The sequence below is a fragment of the Meleagris gallopavo genome, chromosome 5 (assembly GCF_000146605.3).
Source record: "Meleagris gallopavo isolate NT-WF06-2002-E0010 breed Aviagen turkey brand Nicholas breeding stock chromosome 5, Turkey_5.1, whole genome shotgun sequence".
NCBI lineage: Eukaryota > Metazoa > Chordata > Aves > Galliformes > Phasianidae > Meleagris > Meleagris gallopavo.
Window position 1 is genome coordinate 52,336,128 of NC_015015.2, and position 21,246 is coordinate 52,357,373.

The 21,246-nt window shown below is 40.3% G+C and overlaps 1 protein-coding gene across 6 annotated transcripts in view; it reads right to left on the reverse strand.

The window, feature by feature from the left end:
* The window catches only part of SYNE2 (spectrin repeat containing nuclear envelope protein 2), a 157,480-nt gene that overhangs the window by 56,683 nt on the left and 79,551 nt on the right, over positions 1 to 21,246 (reverse strand). For 3 of the 6 annotated variants that reach the window (XM_010712022.3, XM_010712021.3, XM_010712027.3), the window contains 17 exons: positions 18,936 to 19,124; positions 18,258 to 18,329; positions 17,424 to 17,543; positions 16,740 to 16,847; positions 13,365 to 13,598; positions 10,949 to 11,116; positions 10,219 to 10,344; positions 8,410 to 8,516; positions 7,845 to 7,986; positions 6,773 to 6,904; positions 6,029 to 6,181; positions 5,577 to 5,786; positions 4,412 to 4,513; positions 3,380 to 3,499; positions 3,010 to 3,210; positions 1,331 to 1,504; positions 635 to 766 (listed from right to left, as the gene is read on the reverse strand). In XM_010712022.3, the coding sequence (XP_010710324.1) occupies positions 635 to 766; positions 1,331 to 1,504; positions 3,010 to 3,210; positions 3,380 to 3,499; positions 4,412 to 4,513; positions 5,577 to 5,786; positions 6,029 to 6,181; positions 6,773 to 6,904; positions 7,845 to 7,986; positions 8,410 to 8,516; positions 10,219 to 10,344; positions 10,949 to 11,116; positions 13,365 to 13,598; positions 16,740 to 16,847; positions 17,424 to 17,543; positions 18,258 to 18,329; positions 18,936 to 19,124 (2,490 nt within the window). The remainder of the gene's footprint in view (positions 1 to 634; positions 767 to 1,330; positions 1,505 to 3,009; positions 3,211 to 3,379; positions 3,500 to 4,411; positions 4,514 to 5,576; positions 5,787 to 6,028; positions 6,182 to 6,772; positions 6,905 to 7,844; positions 7,987 to 8,409; positions 8,517 to 10,218; positions 10,345 to 10,948; positions 11,117 to 13,364; positions 13,599 to 16,739; positions 16,848 to 17,423; positions 17,544 to 18,257; positions 18,330 to 18,935; positions 19,125 to 21,246) is intronic. The other 3 variants (XM_019615939.2, XM_010712023.3, XM_010712024.3) reach the window with 3 other exon arrangements.

The window sequence follows — 21,246 nt, forward strand, 5'->3', positions numbered from 1 at the left end:
CTGTGGATTTATCTCAAAAGATATCTGTAGCTCAGAATTTTCTGAGAACATCCCATCATCTCTTTTATACAATCAGGTACACTGATTCACAGTAATTCTTTCTGACTTTATAGTCTATGGGTCTAAATATAAAATTGGACTCTCTGTAGGCCCAATTCCCAAACTTCTAATAGGGTAGGTCCCCTGAAGACAAAGAAAGGTCAAACCTGCAAGGAATGCAGATCTCTCTCAGAGGACACATCATTAAGCTTATGGAACTCTACTTGTCATTTTTATAAAACAACTACAAAGGCTGCTTTTATATCCTTGTATTTGTACGTTTCAAACAGCTTAGATGTTTTAAACTGGACTTGATGATCTAAATAAAGGTGTAGCTCTGCCATCAGGCATGCAGTTGGGAACAAGCCAATAGTCTACTTGCCATTTTCTACAAAAGGAATTTTATTGTCATTGGTCAGACAGGAATCGGATGGGAGATAAAAGGTAACACAGAAGTTTCCAGTGTACATACTCACACAGACAAAAACAAAAAGGAAATAGTGCCCTGCAAACTGGCTTTTCCTCATACTCCAATCTTTTTTCTTTTTTTTTTGACAGCCTTACAGATTCAAGAAGAAAACAGACACATCAATACCTGGAGAAGTGCAATCCTTTCCATTAATCTTTCTTCTGTTTCTTCAACCAAATTCACAGATGGCAATGTAGAAGTAAGTGCCTCTAACTCCTTATTGAATGCTAGACATTCATCATCAAATTCAGTCCATTCCTAAAAAACATTACATCATTAATATAACACACATTGGCATTTTCACTACACCAGACTTAATGCTTAATCTAGCACAAGCAGCCCTTGTGTTAATGAAACAGAACATGTAAGCATTTAAGTAAAATGAAAATATTAACACGAGACATGATTTTAACACAGATGAAATAACTCAATGAATATCTTCAAGATATTTAGTTTGAAAGAGGTATGCTTCAGTTTTTACTTCCCTAAGGGTGTTTTAAGAACAACCTTTGTATTTAATTTTAAAATAGTACCAGTATTTTATGACTATAATGGCTCTACTGTCAGTCCAGGCATTACAAAATTACTGCAACAAAGTCATGCAGTCCCACCCACATCAGAATAATGGATTGAAATGCCCACTTCCAAAGGTGTCTCAAGGAAAAAAAAACAGTTTACTGCCACACAGAGAACAAGTTGCTATTCAACAGAGATATGAAAGGACAATTACTACAGAAAGAATCACTATTGTGGTAGTTGCTTCTAGGGGAACCCTTTCCCTCTCCCTTCAGCTTTTAGCGTGGGTTTCTTCTGGTTCATTACCTTTAACAAGTTCTCTAAGCGTATACCATACTGGCTGGCCTTCTGCTCCAGCAATTTGACTTCATTCACCAGCCCTGTCCAGAAATTCTCTCTCTTTTGCAGGACAGAGGGATTCACCTTCTTGGAAAATGCTTGCATGAAAGCCATGTGAGTCATGAGGTTGTGGAAAAAGTCCTGAGAAAAAAACAAGTTAAATCTTGCCATGTAAGAGAAACCATGCACTCAGGGCAGGAGTATGCAGAAGAGAGAGAGGGCTCACTGTGAAAAGCAGAGACTATCAAAGCAGGATTAGGAGCCTTCTACTAAATGCTGCATCAACCCTAGATGGGTTACTGATAATTCTGCAGTCAGACTAGGAACCAGTGGTGAGTTGCATGTACTGTTTTCATTTATACATTTATAAAGAAAAATTATCTACATTTACACCTTCGGTTCATATGAAATACAAAGATATTGGAGGACAAAAATGGAAGTTTCAACAATACTTGAGTTTAGTGTGAGGGGAGGATCTGGCTGTCACCAGGCAGCCATTACTCAGTTTCTCTAACCTAGATGGGAGATGACTCCAATCATCAGGCATGATCAGTTCTAAGGCCTAAGAAGTGAGAAGGGCACAAAGAGCTTGATTTAGTTATGGCTCAGCCAAGCCCTTGGGAAACAGCTGAATCTCAACAAAATACTTCCCGCTGTGAAAATGTTTTAAGGACTTAAAATTATACTCTTCCATCAAGATCTTCTTCACCAAGAACTAATATCTAGTACAAGGATTTCAGTTTAGGACTATATCCTAGACTGTGTGAGCATTCTGATAAGTCTTGATAGCCAGGGCAGGAACAATTAGTTTTGCAGTTCCTTCTACTTTTGTAAATAAACGTGTATAAGTTCGGAATGTAAATCTATTTTATATTTGTTTTCCTTTGTAAATACATTCCAAACATTTTACTTTGCTAAGTGTAATTTGTGAGTAAGTGACAAACATCATTCTTATGGCTCTAGAGTAGTGATCTGCAGTGTTTGGCATCCTGAAGCAATTCTATAGGGAGTTTGAGCTACGTGGAGCAGTTAAATCAAGGCATTAACATGACAGAGATATTTTGCAGTGACTAGCATTGGCCAGGGCTTCTTGTCAAGCAGCAGAACAATGGGGATGCATGTGTATTTTCAGGATCTTCAGGATCAAACACATTGCACCTGGGAACAGGGAACAGTGGACTGACAAGAGGAGGATCTAAACTACCCTCCCTTCTGAAAAAAGCTGTTACGACTAAGTTTCCTCCATCAGATCACAAGGACATAGAATGCTAGAAGCAAAGCCTCAGCTCCCAATTGGTAGACAGCAACTTCATGAATCTAATTATAAAAAATTAGAAGGACATGTTTTCTTCACACATCATTATGCTCTGAGGTAAGTCACAGCATATTATATACTGGGACAACTGAAATCTTGATCTTAATATACAGCCAAAACTGCAGTTGTAATAACTTCTCTTTCTTGTTGTAGTGGGTCCTATTCTGGGTTATTAAAAGCTTTGCATTGTTTTCTGCATGAACTTCAGTCCCTCTTGTGTGCTACGAGATAATTACTCTTCTCTATGACGCTCAAAGAAAACCTGCTAAAGAAAACAGTGCTCCTGCTATGCTGATCTGACCGGAGCTGAGCTGTGAAGAGAATCCCATACCTTGTGATTTTCCAGGTGAGATTGTAGAGCTGCTCTGCTTTTTGTCAGCTGCTTTGCATCTTGAGCAATCTTCTCCTGTCCAATCGCAACTAGCTCTGCAAACCCACAAAGTAAGTCCTCATATTGGCTCTCACTGATGGAAGGAGAATTCAGCTCCACATATTTTGCTTTCAGAATCCCCCACATGTCATCCAAAACATCCTGCAGTGTGAACAAAGTTTAGTGATTCATGAAATACATAAATGAATCCTACAAATCCAAGCGTACATTCCCAGACTGCAAAATAACTATCAGCCTTTTGATGCTTAAAAAACCTTGCGGAGAAAAATCAAACCTTACTGTATAAGTAGAAACTGTACTGTGTTCTTACCTCTAATTTATAAGCTTCCTGAATTAAGGTGACAGGTAACTGGAATCTTTCCCCATAGCCTCTCAGTTTTGCCACTTGGTTTTCAAAGTTTTGCAGTTCCAAAGTACAGGCATCAGTTTTCTGAAATTAAAGACAAAATATAAATTTATGAGATGAACAGACAAAACTGTTCATGACACACCTTACTGGGTTCACATGGCACAGCCAGGAAGGAAATACAGGTCTTGTGTCTCAGTATGACATTCAGCATGTTTCAGTTTACTAACTCAACAGCCATTATTAGAAGGAATCTGGCCTGAGAAAATACCATTTTCTCATGAATTGGAAAGGTTCAGTCAAGGATGGATTGAGGCAAGTTCTTTCTGAACAAAGGGAAGTTATGAACTGCTGATGTTCTTTTTCTAAGAGTGATTGCTTCATTGAATATGAATATCCCTGCTTGGGATCTGAAATGGCTTTCATCTTGGCAGAAAATAAGCCTGTAAACAAGGCTATGAGCCCATAACAAAAATGTCTGTGGAACTCCTTTTTGTTCCAGCAGCAAGTAGATGAGCATTCTGGGGAGGATATGCAGTCTGTCCATTTTTAATTCTCTGCTAATCCCTACAGAGGTTGAAGAAAACCTTAACTGGTCAAATGCCACACTGTGATGTAGTGCTTATACCTCCTGAATGAGCAGATACAAACATTGCAGGCCTATTTGCATGAAGAAAAAGTAGAGCTTTGAATATTAGGCAGGCATAATGTGTGGAGTGCTGCACTTTGTGTAGCTTTTTCTCTTCTCTGCCATGGTTTGGGGTGTATTTGTTCTAAGAGGTTGTGGGGAGACTGGTTCCTCCCCATCAGTTAGCAAAAGGACTGGAATTAAGTCCAACTATGGGTTGGGATGTAGTAGGTAAAAAGGGATGATAAATACAGAACTCCTTCTCTCATTCTTAAAACATAAGTGAGATTTAAACTTTTGAAAATATAAAACAGTAAATCACAGAAAACTGGAAACACTAGCTTTTCTTTTCCCATAAATGAAATTACCTGAAGCTGCTCAGAAACATTATGTCCACGAATTGCATTCAAGCATTGTTGCAAAGTAGCTTTTTTCTCAGTTAATTGGTCATAAAGCAGCCTGGTTTCATTCTGAAAAAGTAACAATCGTCAGAAGTATATCACAAACAAGAGTATAGTAACAAGCAGACAAAATTACATAGCAAACAAGACAACTCTCTCTTACAGAAAAAGCACTTTCTCACTTTAGCACACAAAAAAGCATACACATTCTGGGCTCAAAGGAATAATGTAGAGAGGGAAATTCCCTGTCAGTGTATAAAAAAATGAGATTTTTCCGTCACAATGATTTTCTGTGACTGTAAAGACCTGTGAAACTTACAGAGAAACAAATTCTTCTCTTCTGAAAATGAGAAAATAAGTCTATTACTGACAACTGATGGAGCTCAATGGATTCCGCACGAGTAAATATAGCAGTATCAGCCCTGTTACTGTTTGGAGACAACATCACTGTGTTCTTCAAAGGAATTATTTTATTATTCAGCAGCACAGAGATAAGCTGACTTGATGATGAGCCACTGGAGCTCTGCTGAACATTGGAAAATGTATTTCAAAGACCAAGTTCTTCTCTCCTTTCTTTCAGAAAGGAAAACATAACTTTGCAAGGCTGTGGCACACTTTCTGTTACTGTGGCACAAAATCTCAAGGAACGGTAAATACCAAGGGTTAAATCAACCTCCAACACATAGCTGTAAGTAGAGCAGCACTGGACACTGCACTAAAAAAGCAGTGTCTCATAACATATATTCTGAGAACAACAGAGCTTTTGGCATTGTACTAACTCTGATCACTCTTGAATGCATGAGGCAGAAAAAAGGATACACAAACCCTTCCCTGGCCTAATCCTTCCCCACAGAAACTTGGTTTAGTTTCTAGATCAGCATAAATGGGATCCCAAGTTACTTCTATACTTTGCATGCAAATTTTCTACTGTGATCAAGGCTTCCAAGGCAGTCAGCTCTGTAAACAGCGCTGCAAAAGCAAAATAAATTTGTTTCTTGAGAGACCTAGACAAGTTTGTTCAGTACCAAAAAAAAAAGACCATTATAGATGCCTCATTTGTAACCCGAATGCATTAACACTGAGAAGTCTAACAGATGCTGTGATACAAGATGTGCATTTGGCAGTGCAGTACCTGATAACTGGTATTATGATCCAGCCCAGCTTTCACTGAATTGCTCCTTGAAGCAGTTGCAGCTTGAGTCTGCTCCAGCCATGCCTGTAAGTTGTTAAAGCACTCACAGAACACATCTGTGCTCCCACCAGCGCAGGTAATAGACTTTAAAAGATCATCCTTTTTATCACTCAGATCAGCGTGAAGTTTTTGCAGCTCAACAGAAAGAGTCTGAAGAGTTAGAAAAAAGATAACATGAGTGAAAATGGTCTCTGTCAAAGGAGACCTGCCTGTAAAACACAGTGGTACACGAGCTGGTCGTTTGTTAACGGGCAAAAGGCCCAGATAACTTGATTGTGCTACTCCCATGTAATACTAGCAAAAATGAGAGGAAATGTCAGGCCATACGCATTTTTGTTGCAAAAGAAATCCACCATGGTTCTTCCTTCCCCTGGATGTTCTAGGAAAGTTACCTCATAAAGAACCTGCTGCACAGCTGCCTCTTCGGTGGAGAGGACTGAGGTGTTTAACATCTCCTCCATGTTATCCAAACACCGGCTGATTGCCAGAAGTAGCTCAAACAGTTTTTTGTCCAAATTGGAAGAAACTTCCTCTGCCACATTCTCCTGTGTAAAGGCAAGTCAGAATTTTTCAGTAGTTTAACCTAAGGCACACCTAAGATTTGTTTGCTTGCATAAAGTTAGAAGTTTAGTCAGCTAATAATAATAAAATCCAATTCATGAAATACTGAACGACAGTCTTGGATGGGACAGTTATATACATGCAATACTCAGAGCTGTCAAGGCCAAAATTGAGAGTGACCCTCAGTGTATTAGGAGTGGACGTAGTTTTACAGGTTTCTAAACTCAGGAACAGGCACAACAGAACTTGCCTCGTCAGCTCAATACTGCATATTTACTAAAGTCATTTACAGGAACCTCATTTAACAGAGCCCGAGGAACAATCTGGAACAATCTTTATCCATATTAGCATGTCTTTGGATTCAGGTCAGCAGTATCATGGTTGAAACTTGCAATCTTCCTCCTCAAAATCCTAAGCTGAATGTACATTATACCCCCCAGCTGTTGCAAAAGGTACACTACAATGAGTCCCATTTGCAATACTAAGATTATTGTGTATGTTTCTCAGTGCCCAAACACTGCATTGTGTCTAGATTTCCTGGTGTTTTTGGTAATGCTTAAACATGCTATTTTTACCTGTGCATGTACCACGTTTGCTTCTTGGCTTAGGTCTCCCAGCTGCACAGTGTACGTTTTCAGCTCTTCCACGGTGGAGGCTCCTGCATTTGGGAACACGCCCCGGGGCAGCATGTTCAGTTTTGTTGTAATCTGACATTGAGAAAGAGAATACTGCAATTATGTGAACAGCTCAAATGATGCCTGGGCTATGGGCAACTACATAACATTCCTTTTAAAAAACATTAAAAGCGTCAAGTTATTAATATAAAACACTTGGATAGCAGGGTTCCCTTTTTGCTGTCAAGAATAAATTGGTTAGGCTATGCCCTGATTGGAGCATGACTGAAAAAAAGAGCCTCAGATTCCCTCTGTTAGGGGCTACAGGCTGTAGCCTGTATTAAGGCAGTCCTGCTGCCCACTGCAGTGCCTGAGTAAGAGTAGACATTCATCCTTTTACTTGATAATATTCTTCCATTTTATGCAGTACTCTTCTTTCAGAGAATAAATCTAGTCATTCTAATTGAATGTGAACAAAACTGCTAGCAAAAGAAAACACTTTTTCCAAGCAGTAAAATTCTGCAGTCTGCTCTGAATAAATGCATAGCACTTTCTTTTGGCAGTGTAAAATCCACTTTTAATATGTCAAAGAGAATGCAAGAACGTTATGGTGAATCATAGAAGAAAATTCAAGCTAGGAGTTTCTTCTGACCAAAATGTTCTCACTTGCAGGAACTGGGACTTAATCCACATCCATAAAAATCAGCTGGGAGCTGGCTGGATAACTCGCCTAATTTCCTTAAAAGAATTAAGCAGATAACATCAGGTCTGAATTCTAACTGCCAGAATTCATCTACGTGTTCCCACACTTCATAGTCACAGCTCCAGAGTCATTATTTATCTCAAAGTAAAATTAAAAGACAATCATAAAAGCAGTATGCAGTAACAATTTCTTCTAGAAAGCACTTGCAAAGATTTCAGTTATCTGATGAAGAAGAGACATGATATGATGACTCAAGGAGGATACTCTAATAGTTATCTTCACCCAAACCAACAGGCTGCACAAAGAATGCTTTACTGAATTGAAACAGACCTGAGGTTCCACAAGCTGGCAGAGAGGAGACTTCATCTTTGAGGAAAGCTCTTGTTGTAAATACTGCCATTTATTCCCCGTTTGGTCCTTTGGAGCTAAGGTGGGATCAGCCTTCTTGCTTTTTGGATCAGATTCCCCATTGCTGTATTAAGAAAAAATTATCAAAATGTCAAATACTAAAGTAGAATAAACAAACTTAGATTTGTAAAACTGCTGGTGTAAGACTAGTTTCTATTATACCTGCCCCCAAAACAGAGTGCAACCAAATGCATGGCTGGGAACAGATACCCAACTTGCCTCTGTTAGGCCTGCTTCAGGTTATGGCAGGCATCAGTCCTGCCTGATATCAAGACTGACTCCATGCAGTCCTGTCAGCCCAGTATCAAGGAAGCTGTCACATAAATGAAACTCAATTTCTCCAGACTGCTGACAGTAGAAATCTCCCAGCTCCTGCAATTTTCCTTCTACAGGCACACATTGCTCCAAACAGTGCTCCTGCAAAGTTTCTGTAGGTTTGGGAAGTTGTACATAACTGAATCTGGGGAGTGATTTTGTTGCTTTGTACCTGGGTTCTGATTTCACACTATCCTCAAACTGTGGCTGCATTTTTTCCACACATGACTCAATGAAGTCAATGAGGCTCTTCTGCTCTGCTGCTTTTACTTTCAGATCCTGTGAACAGAGAACAGAATGAATAATAAAAATGAATTGTGTGTGCAGTATTGCTCTGAAATTATTATCGTGCTTTTCCAATTGCATTTCACATGAATCCATGTAGCAAGCAAAATTAAGAATACCACTATGAGGAAAAAAGCAAGTAATGTCTAAATATGATGTTACCAAACAATTTTCTATAAACATGTATTTTTACAGAATATATTTCAGCCTTGTTAAAAATTTCAAAAGCAAAAGCCCTCAGTCAGAAATACATCATGCATATTCGGAAATTTAAGGGCCGCAGACTGCCATCCTTATACAGAGAAAAAAGGGGGGATGCTCAAACACAACGTAGAAATGCACTAGTTAGAGAGAGAGCTCTGATTGAAAACTGAGCAATTTTAGCAGCTCAGGCTGGGTCACTTTCTCTAACTCATTCCTAAGAACATGAAAGGGGAAAAAGCTAATTTTCACTTAGCAAAACAGAAGTAGTTTATAGAGTAGAGCACAGAGTGTCTCAGGATATCCTTATAATGTTAACAATGACCTTAGAGTCATTCTGAGTTAGTTCATGGGAGAATGTTCACAAAGCCTTTGAGTCAAATCCATCTTCAAAAGAATCAGAGAATCACAGAATGGCCAGGGTTGGAAGAGACCTCAAGCATCATGAATCTCCAAACCCCCTGCCACAGGGCCACCAACCTCCTCATTTAATACCAGACCAGGCTGCCCAGGGCCCCATCCAATTTGGCCTTGAACACTTCCAGGGACGGGGCATCCACAACCTCTCCGGGCAGCCTGTTCCAGCACCTCACCATTCTCGCTGTAAAGAACTTCCCCTTGACATCCAACCTAAATATTCCCTCTCTCAACTTAAAACCATTTCCCCTTGTCCTGCTGTTATCAACCCTTCCAAAGAGTTGATTCCCCTCCTGTCTGTAGGCTCCCTTTAGATACTGAAAGGCTGCAATGAGGTCACCCCGCAGCCTTCTTTTCTCCAGGCTGAACAAGCCCAGCTCCCTCAGCCTGTCTTTGTAGGGGAGGTGCTCCAGTCTCCTGATCACCTTTGTGGCTCTCCTCTGGACTCTCTCCAACAGCTCCCTGTCTTTCTTGCTCTGGGGGCTCCAGGTTTGGACTCTGCACTCCAGATGGGGCCTCACAAGAGCAGAGAGGGACAATCACCTCTCTGTCCCTGCTGGCCACCCCTCTTCTGATGGAGCCCAGGATACCATTTGCTTTTCGAGCTGCAAGAGCACACTGCTGGCTCATGTTAAACTTTTCATCCATCAGGACCCCTAGGTCCTTCTCTGCAGGGCTGCTCTCAAGGACTGCTCCTTCCAGTTTGTATGAATGACTGGGATTCCTCCAGCCCAAGTGCAAAACTGCAAAAGCAGTTTCAGTATACAGTTTCAGATTTAAAAATACATCAGTGCTTTAAACACAGGAAATCGGGTGGGCGATGCCATTTGAATCATTGTGATAAAAGACAAGGGTACCATCCAATTTTGTAAGGATCATAAACCTTTTGGACAAAAAAGAGTTTTCAGGGCTTGGAAGCCTTTCTCCATCCCCTCTGACTCCCCAAATCCTCTAGGAGAGGCATATAAGGTGCCTGCCCTTGGCAGACTTGATCCCACAGTGAAAGCTGCAGCAGGCAATATACACAGCAGCCCCCTACATACATACAGCCTGACTCCTGGTCAGGCAGAAGAATCACCTGTGGGTGCTGGAAGCCATTTTGCTGGAGGAACGGCTGTTCAGCGAGGCCAAGCTGGGGCATGCTGGAGCCATTGGAATGCAACATCTTGAGGGACTCTGGGTCAATCCTCTCCCTGTTGGGAATCTGTAAAGAGACCCCCATTGTGGGAAGGCTTCCAGACTTGAAAAGAGGCCGGAACCTCCATGTGCAGTTTGGGGAAATAGCAAAAGCAAAGCTGGTTTGGAACACTCATAAACAAAATCAGCAGTGCAAAAGCAGTTGGTACTCATGCGAACACTTCTGTCCAGTTTCTGTCCAGGTCTAGGTGGGGGGCTGTGGTACTGGAAAGCTGAGTCACTGCTCATGCCACTTAGGTGTTCTTTGAAGAAAGTTACTGCCTTAAGGCCTGTCTGCTGCGATACTATCACAAACATGATGGTATTTTGAAAGAAAGCAAATGAAAAAACATCACCAAACGTTTTTATCCTTTTCCTGCATTCCTCACAAAATCTCAACTACTGCCACTGAGCACTTCAAGCTGAAAAGATGCAGCTCAGAGACTCATTGGAAGTCCCACTACTTACTGCAAATGAAAAATAATCATATCGCAGTGCAAACTGGAAAAATAACAAGTCTGACATTTCTGATTGACTCTTCCCTCTTCCTTGTTTCACATGGTAAGCTCCAACTGTTCTTGTGCTACTACAGAACTCTCACTTTTCCTCAGCACAGAACTCATATGCTTTACCTGCTCTTCACTGTATTTATCCTGAAGCATCATCTGGACTTTTTCCAAATTACACTTCACTTCCTTCAGCTTCAAGGAAAGATCCTCTGCCTCCTGTTGGTGGCCTGCACTGTTTCCACCATCTTCCAGTAAACTAAGAACCTTTTGTTCAATCTCTGATAACATCACCTAGAAGTGACAGGAGTCAATTATTCATTCTTAGAAGTACAATACTCCTTTCCCGATAACATTCTTAAAGACAGTGCTTACACTTAACCCTATCTAAAATGAACAGAAAGAAGAAAAATTAGCAATAGCATCAAACTCCCTGGATTTTCTCTATTATAGTCTCTTTTTGCTATGAACAATAAAGTGCATTTAATACAGTGCTAAAGACAAAACTTTCAGAAAACAGTCTGTGTGGGAAGTTGTATAACTCAGACATTAAGTAATGAGAAAGGGAAGCAGAAATTACCAATAGACTTCATCTGGAATAACTAAGAAGACAACATACCACATTGGAGAAGAAGGCAGAGCACAAACTGACTACATCATCTTTGGGAAGGGTCAAGTTCCATGGATGTATGAGCTAAACAGACCTCACCGTGAGGCCAAGGCACCACTAAAACTTCAAAACTGTGATAAGGGAGGAAAAAATCCTTGACCTGATGCTCACTGTAAGGCCAGTTCTCATTCCTTCTAATCACATCAACCAGAAGTATGGCAGAATTTCTGCTCATACTACAATACAATGTCGCCAATGTCGCCTTTAAAAGGAGACTAGCCTTTAAAAGGAGGTCGTAAGTTCTAAAAACAGTTTTGCCTACCAAAAGGAGACGAAGTTGACAGATCATTGGTGTTGACTGGTAAACCTCACACAGATCTTGCTGTGATGAGTTAAGGAGTTGTCTAACTCTCCACCCCGCTGCAAGGAGCTACGGGCTTCACAACAGAATCAGCAAAAGGTGAAGCCTGTCTCAGCTGAATGAATTTACAATCTTATAACTTAGTTTAAGATGACAACTACCTCTGAGAGTATTTCATCTGAAATGCCACTGGGCTTTCAATGAAGTGATAAAGTAGAGGGACATGCATATCCTAAGACCAAGTGGAGCTGAGGACAGCAGTCCACCTCACTTGAGCAGCTCTTCCCATCTATAAAGAAATCCTTCCTAACACACAATCATCCAATCTAAACTACCAAAACACAGTACTGGTACCATGTGTTAAGCCAGGTCACTGGAAACTGTTGGGATTCTATTGCTGATTCACATTGTTCTGAATCAAATTACATCTCTTCATTACTTCAAACTCATGTTTATGAAGTTGAATGTGGAGACAGAAATTACAACTCAACTCTTAGTAAAGTAATCAACTGCAATAAATTAATTGTTCTACATCATATCTATCCATCTAGAGACCACTCCTGTTTTGTGCTTTGGATATTTTTCTGCATAGACCTTGATTATTATAGAAAAACATTTTTCTGCTTCTCTGTCCTATCAAGTTCATGTGTTAACATTGAGCCAGACTGCTAAAACCTGGCAGGAACTCAACAGGGCCTAGTGTTGCCTGAAGTCTGCTTGATTTTACTGCTTGTGACTGCCCTATCAAAGCTGACACTGACACAAAGCCTGAATGGGGTTGACATACAGCCAGCTACATAAATGTATTCAGGATCTTAATTCCCAGAGTTCAGCAGTCAAGCAGATGAGGATATTGGTCTGGCACTGCGGGGAATTCCAAAGCTGCATGCCTGCACATTTTCTTTTAATCTGTGTGCCAGAGAAAGAAAGCTGTGCCAGGACTACCACCCAGCCCGTTACTTTACGTCAGCTCTGTTGTCTTCCATCCGTTTCCATCCATTTCCAAATGGTACAAACACCCTGTTCCTTCTGCTGCCACCTGGAGCAAGAAGGTCCTAGACCTACAGCAGTACAACCAAATATAGGCTACTCAAGTGGATGAATGTCTGTCTTTTGCCCTACACAGGGCAAAAAATAAAAATGGAAAATGTCCAGACAAAATAAAAAAATTCTTTATTCTTGCTGATTTATCACGACAGAGACCAACAGAAAGCTGCCCTTAACAGAAAGCTGCCCTTTAAGAGAGGATGCAGACTCTGCTAAGCCATATTTTCAAAACTAAACTAAAAAAAAAAAAAAAAAAAAAGCTGTAGAAACATTCAGACCTCAAACTAAATCCTCCAGGTGTATAACAATCCCACTGTGTACAACCCTAAAAAAAGGTATTAACTGAGCCCCAGGAAAGCTGCTCCTGAAACCGAAGCCCAGCAGTTACCGGCTGTCTGCCAGTGTACTGAAGCTGAATAAGCAGGAAGAGGAGAACCAGTAACTGCAGCTTTCCTGTGTTCACAAACCCCCGGGAATGGTGGCTCATGTGGATGGCTAGCTGCACACAGGCTGCTCCCTCTTACCTGGAAATCACCAAGCTGCAGTTCCACCATCTGTTGCATTTTGGGGGTCTGGGGGTCTGAGCCCAGGGACACCTTAGTTTTGTCTAGCCATTGTTCCAGCTCAGCAACCTGGGCCTTGCACGCCTGGAGGATTGTTCCCGGCTCGGGCCTACCACCATCCACTGCTTCCTCTGGGTCTCCCTCTTTCCCTCGAGGGCCCTGGGTGGCGTTGGGGACAGGAGGCGGCGTGACACTCTGAAGCAAAGCACATGAAAAAAAAACAACACAGTTATCTACCTATTGCTTTCTTTTTCTTTCTCTCTTTTCCTTTCTTTCCCCACTCCTTACCAGTGAGAAATGTTTAACTTTCACATTCACAGGGCTCCAAAGCAACTCTGTCACCAACTTCACAGTTTTTAAAAAATATATAATAATTAAAGATAAAAGAAAAAGAAGGGAAATTCAGCAGGCAGGCAATCTAGGATCTGGTGTAACAGGTTTCCAGCCACAATTTGCATCTGCACAGGTATACCTGAGCCACAGGAAGCACGATGACTCACCATTAACCAGTTCTCCCCTGAGGAGAGATGTTTTGCTGTGGGAGTTGGATGGAAGAGCAATGCAGTTTAAAGCTGCAAAGCAAGCTGTTGTGCATCATTTAGAAGTTCCTTCTATGCATTTGGCTCCAACAGCCAAATGAGTTTTATTCAGGCTCTACATCACACAGAAAAATAATGTGTGTTTTTAAGTCTATCTTGTGTAATTATTTTCTCTTGCTTGCTTTGCTTTAAGAAGCAGTACTGCATACTTCCGTAATAAGGAGAAGTCTAAAGTGCTTGGAGATACCAGCAGTTGCTTAGAAGCCTGCACAGGTCTGTATATATCCGCACACATGCAAATAAAAGAAGTTAATAAGTAAATGAAACACAACGCCTCCCGTACTGCTCCCACGGCTTCAGAGCATTCACACACACTTAGATGGCCATAGTGCATTAGCCTTGTGCTAAAATGAGAGTGCCAAAATGCACTGTTTCAGGTATCAGTGTCTTATTTCAATCATTACTCTTCTGATTTCTCTCTCAGATACCTTGCAGCATTGTCATTAAACACAGGAAATAGTCTGAATGTACATATTCTGAAACAGGAAAGTCTGTTGAGGTACATGCAATTGAAGATATAAAAGTACCAGTTTACTTCAACTTCCACTTGAAATTTTTGGCTTTAGTTCTCAATCTGTTTGTTCTAGTTCATCATTTAATTATATTTTGCCAGTTTGGGTCGACTATATATATATATATATTATTTATTTTTATATAAATAAATATATATATTAATCCAATGGGACTGCAAAACAGTTTGGTTCACTAAAGTAAACGTATTTTGACAATGCCAAAAAATAACCAAGTATTAAACAGAGCACACATGCATACAGAAGCATTTAGTTTTTATCTCTGGCATGCTCTGCCCTTCCCCAGGTAAATAACACTGCTTCAGGAAATTTCATTCCCTTTCTTTACAGAAACAGAAATTCAGATATGCAGCCAAATCAGTTGAATAAAACAAACCAGTATTTTGTGTGCAGGTCTAACAATGTTCAGCTTCACGCACACATCTTGAGTTCGTGTTCTAAGAGTTCGTGTTCTCAGACTGAGATCACAAAGGACATGGAGTGGACAGTTACCAAATCTTACCTGACAAGTAATAGTTCAAACATGTTTCTGAATTCTACATTATATTGTAGGCTGCTAGAACTGAGTTTGGAGGGAAAATATGGCAGGAGCAATGAAATTGTATCATTTAGCAATCATCAAGATAGTGGAAATAAATTAATGTTAGTGTATACTTAAGCTCTAAATGGAGAAGATGAATATAATCAACACCACAGATCTCTAGACTTCAACACATCTCTGAGGGAAAAATAGATACAGCATTTTTAAAAATAAATGCCTTCCTGACTCCAAATAGTAACTGATCTTTTAAGTAAATCACTTAGCAGAAAAAAAAAAAAGTTCCTAGTGGGAGTCATATAGCATGTGGAAATGGCACAGAGCAGTAAAATTCTGAAATGGAAAAGATTTTGCAATATTGCAGACTTTTTTGCTGTCTGGCATGAATAGAGGAAGGACGGCCTCCTCTGCAGGAGCAGAGAAGGACTGTGGCTCATAGCCTTACCACATTCTCTGCAAAGAACACAGAACAGCTGTGTCCACCTCAAGAACACTGCTCTGCTGAGCTTTTCTATCACTGGGTTCAACAGGTTGTAGGTGCCCCTCAAGACAGGAGGCTGACAAACATGGTGGTGGCACACAGAGGTACCAGTATATGTTATCTTGTTAGGTGCCTGACCTGGAGATGAAGTCTCTCTTATACAAGGGTCTGAATGTCAATTACTCTCAACTGAGATTTACTCAGTGCAGTAAGTATCTCAGCTCAGTATAACACAGAGAATCAGTGAGAGCTCAGCTGAACCACTTTCTGTGCTTGGGGACTGGAGTGACTTCATCTCCTTTGCTTGCAAAAGGAGCTTACAAACATCCTGTTGGCAGAGGCCAACAGCGCTGCAGAGTAGCAAAGAAAAAGGACACAGAGATCACGTGTACAGACAGCTCATATATGATACACTCATTCATACGAGGCAGAATGCTATTGTTTATAATATTAGTATGCAATTAATAGCTGCTGACTAAGTTCTAGCATTTAGCTATGTATTATTTTCCTGCATAGGAATGAGAAACTAAAAAAGGGCATGTCAAATTCTCCCTTGACACTTTCTTTTCATTATTAAACTATATATATTGAAAGCCATGCATGATGTAAGGAGTCAAGGAGCACTGAGAGACAAAGTGACTTAGGAGCGTGCTCCTGCCTCAGGCAACGATGGATTCTAGCTTCTTCTATGCTGCTAGAATTTAAGAGCTAGAGCTGAGGCTGCTCTGCTACCAGTCTTTTGCTCCTGGCCTTGGTGGACTGACTATTCAAGACTCTCTCCATATGCTCTTCTGCATGTAACCTATGCTGCCCATTCAGACTGCACATGTTTTCCACAAAGCAACAAAATATGGGAGGGTTATTCTTATTCATTTCTCCTTTAACTGCCACTTCAAAATCCAACAACTGATGCAGATTTTATCATAATCTTTCCATTCACACCTTTATGAATGCCAGCATCTTTTTTCCTGACAATACTCCATCTCGTTTCCTAGAAAACTTAATTTTCAAGGAGATCAGAACATAACCATTTTCACTCAAAGGAGCAATCTGAAGAAGCCCATTAATGTTGCAGGTATCCTGCCGTATCATTAATCTTGCCATAAACTCTAATAACATTATCATTACCAGTAGCTGGGTTATACAGAAGGTCACCTTGTTCAGCCTACTTCGGATTTTCAAACTCACCACAGTTTGACTTTCATGACCTGTGCCAGGGCTTTCTGTCCTCTGTGAAGTTTGCAAAGATGATTCCTCATTGTCTTTATTGCACAATTGTACTATCTCAGCAGCATCCTGTAGAGAAAGAGGCAACAGTGGAACTATTTAGATCATTACTGCCTTGTTGTGCTTGAGAGACCTCAAAAAGTAGCAGCTTTTCAGTGTATAGCAGTCCTGGACCAAGAACATTCCCAGAGTTAAGTTCTCTTATGCCTTTAACATAGATACATGGAAGCAGCAACTGCAGCTATCACATCAGATAATGTCAAGACACTGTGAAGAACATAGCAAAACACCACCAAAACTGAAGCTGGTCAGGAATATTAGATGTTGATCTTCTTGTTGACAAAAGGAATCTCTTCCACAGATAATCTCCTAACAAATCGTACATTTTACTGCCTCCCCAGGAGTTAATGGAATGAATCACTGCTAACAAATGCACCCTTTTGTCTTTGGGTTTGTAGAACAGGAAAGAACACTTAAAATGAAAAAATTCAGTGTGATGTGGAAGACAGAGCAACTTAATAAGGCTACTGCTCTGTATTTCTACAGTTCTCTTACTTCAAAGACTTCAGCATTACCTACGACTTCTGCAAATACTTTCCACAAAGATGAGTTCCAGCCCTGTTGAAATAAATCTGAGTTCATTACCTGTGCACCACCATCTGACAAGGTTCCAGAAGACCAAGAGGTTGCACTGTCTTCCTTATGCTTTTCCTTGTATTTTAATGAGGGCCAGAAGCTCACATCTATTTCCGTGACTGTACTTCCCTTTGAAAGTAATAGCAACTCAGCATTAGCTTGTGAACACGAAGCTCAGGCGTTCCTTCAGGCAATGTAAATTACTGCAAACCTTTACTAACACTTAGCTCGCTTTCTGCCTTGTTTATCTACCTTATGTTTCCCAAATCTCACCTCCACCCTTGCTTAATCGGCTCTGCCAGATGAACAGCTAGATGACACTCCAGAGACCTCAAGAGTATCCTCTGTTTTTTTCATGCTATCGCCATACAGACAAACAATAAAAAAACACAAAATGTATACCAAATCACTCTCTCGCTTTTCCTGTCCACTAAAAACAAAAGAAAATAACCCCCAAGTCCAGTATGTAAAGAAAACTGCACCAAAGAAAAGTGGGTAGCCAGGCTACAATCTAACCAGCATTTCTCCAGAGGCTGTCTTATTTTGTCTGAAAGAAAACCCACTTTTAAACCTTGTGTTTTAGGCTCATGTTTGCTACTAACACATGCAAAAGGTGTTACTGTATAAGTAATCCCATCAAAAGCAGGACCACAAATCACAGAATGAGTTACTGTGTAATACTGACATTGATTCAAGCTCAGTTTCTTTGTACTTTTTCTTGGTGAAACAAACTTGGCTTCGTTTTACTCTAAATTATTTCGTATCTACACATTTTTATAATCTGTAACAAACTAGTTTATCTTACATATATATCTGTGTATGTAATACATATACTGAATTCACCTTGCTGTGGAAAGCATCTTCTGACTCTTCATCTAAACAGGGCAGAAGGGACATCAGTCCTCTCTTCTTCAGCTACAAAATACACAAAAGAGACAGTTCAATCACTCACATTAAAGAGTAAAAGCCTCTGCCCTTTTGCCTGTACTCTAAAAGAAAATTACCACTTGGGGTCCACTTTCGGAGAAGCACTGAGCATTTGCCACCAGACATTAAAGTAATTAATAAGTAATTAAGTAAAGCAATAAGTTATTAACTAATAAGTCTGCATCTCCTGAACACCTCTAAAAACTGGGAGTTTTCAATATTTTGTAATGTTTTGACATCACAAATGTAATTGGGACAAATTTTATTTTGCTGAATTTACTGAAAAATCCACAACGACTGATCATCATCAGTAAAACTATGCATCTAACATTTTGCTGCTGATTGTTTAGTGTAAACTCCATGTTGAGTCAGCTCATGCAAAAAAACAACCTGAGGCACACCTCCTTCCTGCCTTCTCCTAGTCAGGTATCATATCCAGTCTGCCTGGGACTATTTAAAAGGAGAAAAGTAACTTTGCTTCACAGCTGCAGGGATGCTCCTCTCTCAAATGCCACTCCTTCTGGATAAAGAAGGGCTTTATACTTTCCTTCTTCATTTCCTGGGCAAGTGATCACAAAATGGTGCTCCACTCACCTGCACATCAGAAACATCAGTCCCAATCGAGTCACCAAATGCAGAGGCTGTGGGCTCATCTCCTGGTTCAGGCACTTCTTCCTGTAAGCGCTGGTGAAGCTCAGACATTGAATTCTTCATCCCGGTAAGGATATCTTCCTTTCTTTGGCACAGCTTGATGATTTCTTCTTTTATAGCTTCCATTTCTCCCTAAGGAGCAACAACATCTGTAAGTATGCGTTTTTCTTAGTTAAACAAGAGGTAAAGTAACAAATGACACCTTGCATCTTACTGAGAATGGGTCTATTTGCCCTCTTCCCTTTTTCATAGCTTTGGGACAGTTCCCCATTGCCAGTGCAGGAAATGTCCTGATACATGCAAAACAATAGCAGCAAATTCTGTTCAGGACGGCGCTTGCCACCTGTACTGCCGAAGTTGGTAGTCTGGAAGGAAATGTGGAAGGCTGGATAAATGAATCAAACTAGGTCTTGCATAGCCAGGGGAATATGAGTTTCCCTCAGGACAGAGGGAATGTAGCTGAGTTACATTACTCTGTGAGTCAAAGCAGATGATATTACTTTCAACTACCTTTTCTGGAAACCTGACACAGAACAACTGGGATAGCCTAGATGAAGGCAAATATAACTAGGGGTAATTCAGGGCTGAGTCTTCCTTGCATAAATTGTGTTAACAGAAGCAAACAAACAAAAAAATAACAATAAAAAAAGGAGGGTTTCAGTAACAAAGCTAGGGACAAGAATTATCCCATGTCTTAGAATGTGACCTGGGAGATATCAGAAAGTACAAGGAACATGTTTAATGTTCTGCAGGGTCTAAACAATAATCCAAATAACACTGCATTAACAAAAGGGAAACAAGTCTGTTTGTCTTTCCTCCTTGTTCATAACTGTTACTCTAGTCAGTGTTCTGCCTTCAGAGCCCTTTTCTAGGGATCTTTCCTCACCACTTGTTTTCCAGGTGAGCAAAGAAAGCAGAAGCAGTAACAGATCAAGATGGGGTAAGCAATAAAATGTCTCACTCCCTTCATTACTGAAGTGCTAAAGCTCTTTGAAGTACTATGGCTTGATTAGAAAACTAAAAATCAGCTAAATACCCCATTGCAGAGTGGGACCTGTCCATCAGAGCAAGCTTTGATGCTAGGCTTAAAATAATAAAGACACTGATTCCAGACGCTGCTCTATCATGGTCTGAATAACACTACGCAAGTAATAATCTGTGACAGATAAAAGCAGTAAGACTGTTGGCTTTTGTCTCTACTACAGCTTCCTCCATAAACAATGCTACTGTGGCTGCATGAACTAGGAGGGTGAAGGCAGGAAACCCAGCAGATTTTTAAAGGCTGTGGAAACTCTGCTAAGACAACGATGCTTTTTCCTTTTATACACTGGAAAACAGAAGACAAAATCTCCCAAAGGTTAAAGAAAGAAAAAGTCACTGGAATGAAGAAGTTGCAATCTCCCATGAAGTTGTAATTTCCCATAAATTTATAAATGTTTGCTAGGAATAATATTTGTATTTGTTTTATGGCAGGAGCAGACTTTATACTACAAATATCACTACTGCTTTGCAAACTTAACTAGGCAAGAAACCAAATCTTTACTGACACAACTTCCTCATTTGAAGCCCCTCAATAAGATGGGCAATTCCAGTGCCACATCTATCAATGGAATGCTACAACTGTGAAACAGATCTTCTAAAACAAGAGATATTAAACAGAAAGTCTTATGCTCAAAGACAAAAACGAGAGCCAGGAAATGAGTCATGCTTAGTACTAGCATCCAACATCCAATCACCTGAAAGCAGAGCAACTATGATTTAGGATACTACTCAGTGATTATAGTTATTAAGTGAGTACAATGTATGTTTATTAATTGTATTTCTGCTGACTGCAAAAAGCTGAGCATCTCAGAGGCACTTGATAAAAATACTCATTAAACTTGATCAGTCATTTCCCGACTTCTGCAGTGCTGTCTTTAAAACACTGCTTACTTTGCATTAAATAAGCAATTCATCCATTACAGAAAGGAACCAACTGCTGGCAAAAAAACAGCATTTGTTACCAGCTGATGAAAACACAGCATGTCAGCAAGGACGAGGAAAGGAATCTACAATATCTAACCCTAACCAGAATCACCAAAAGTAACATTGCATGGTCAGTGATCAGAAAGGGACACAGTGCTCTCCTTATGCACTATCCCAAGCTGCTACCTCAGTTAACATGTAGCAGGATGATGAGCACAGGCAAGCAATCAGTGTTGCACATTGTCTCACCACAACAGCTGAAAACAGCACTTAATTTTCACAGGAAGTT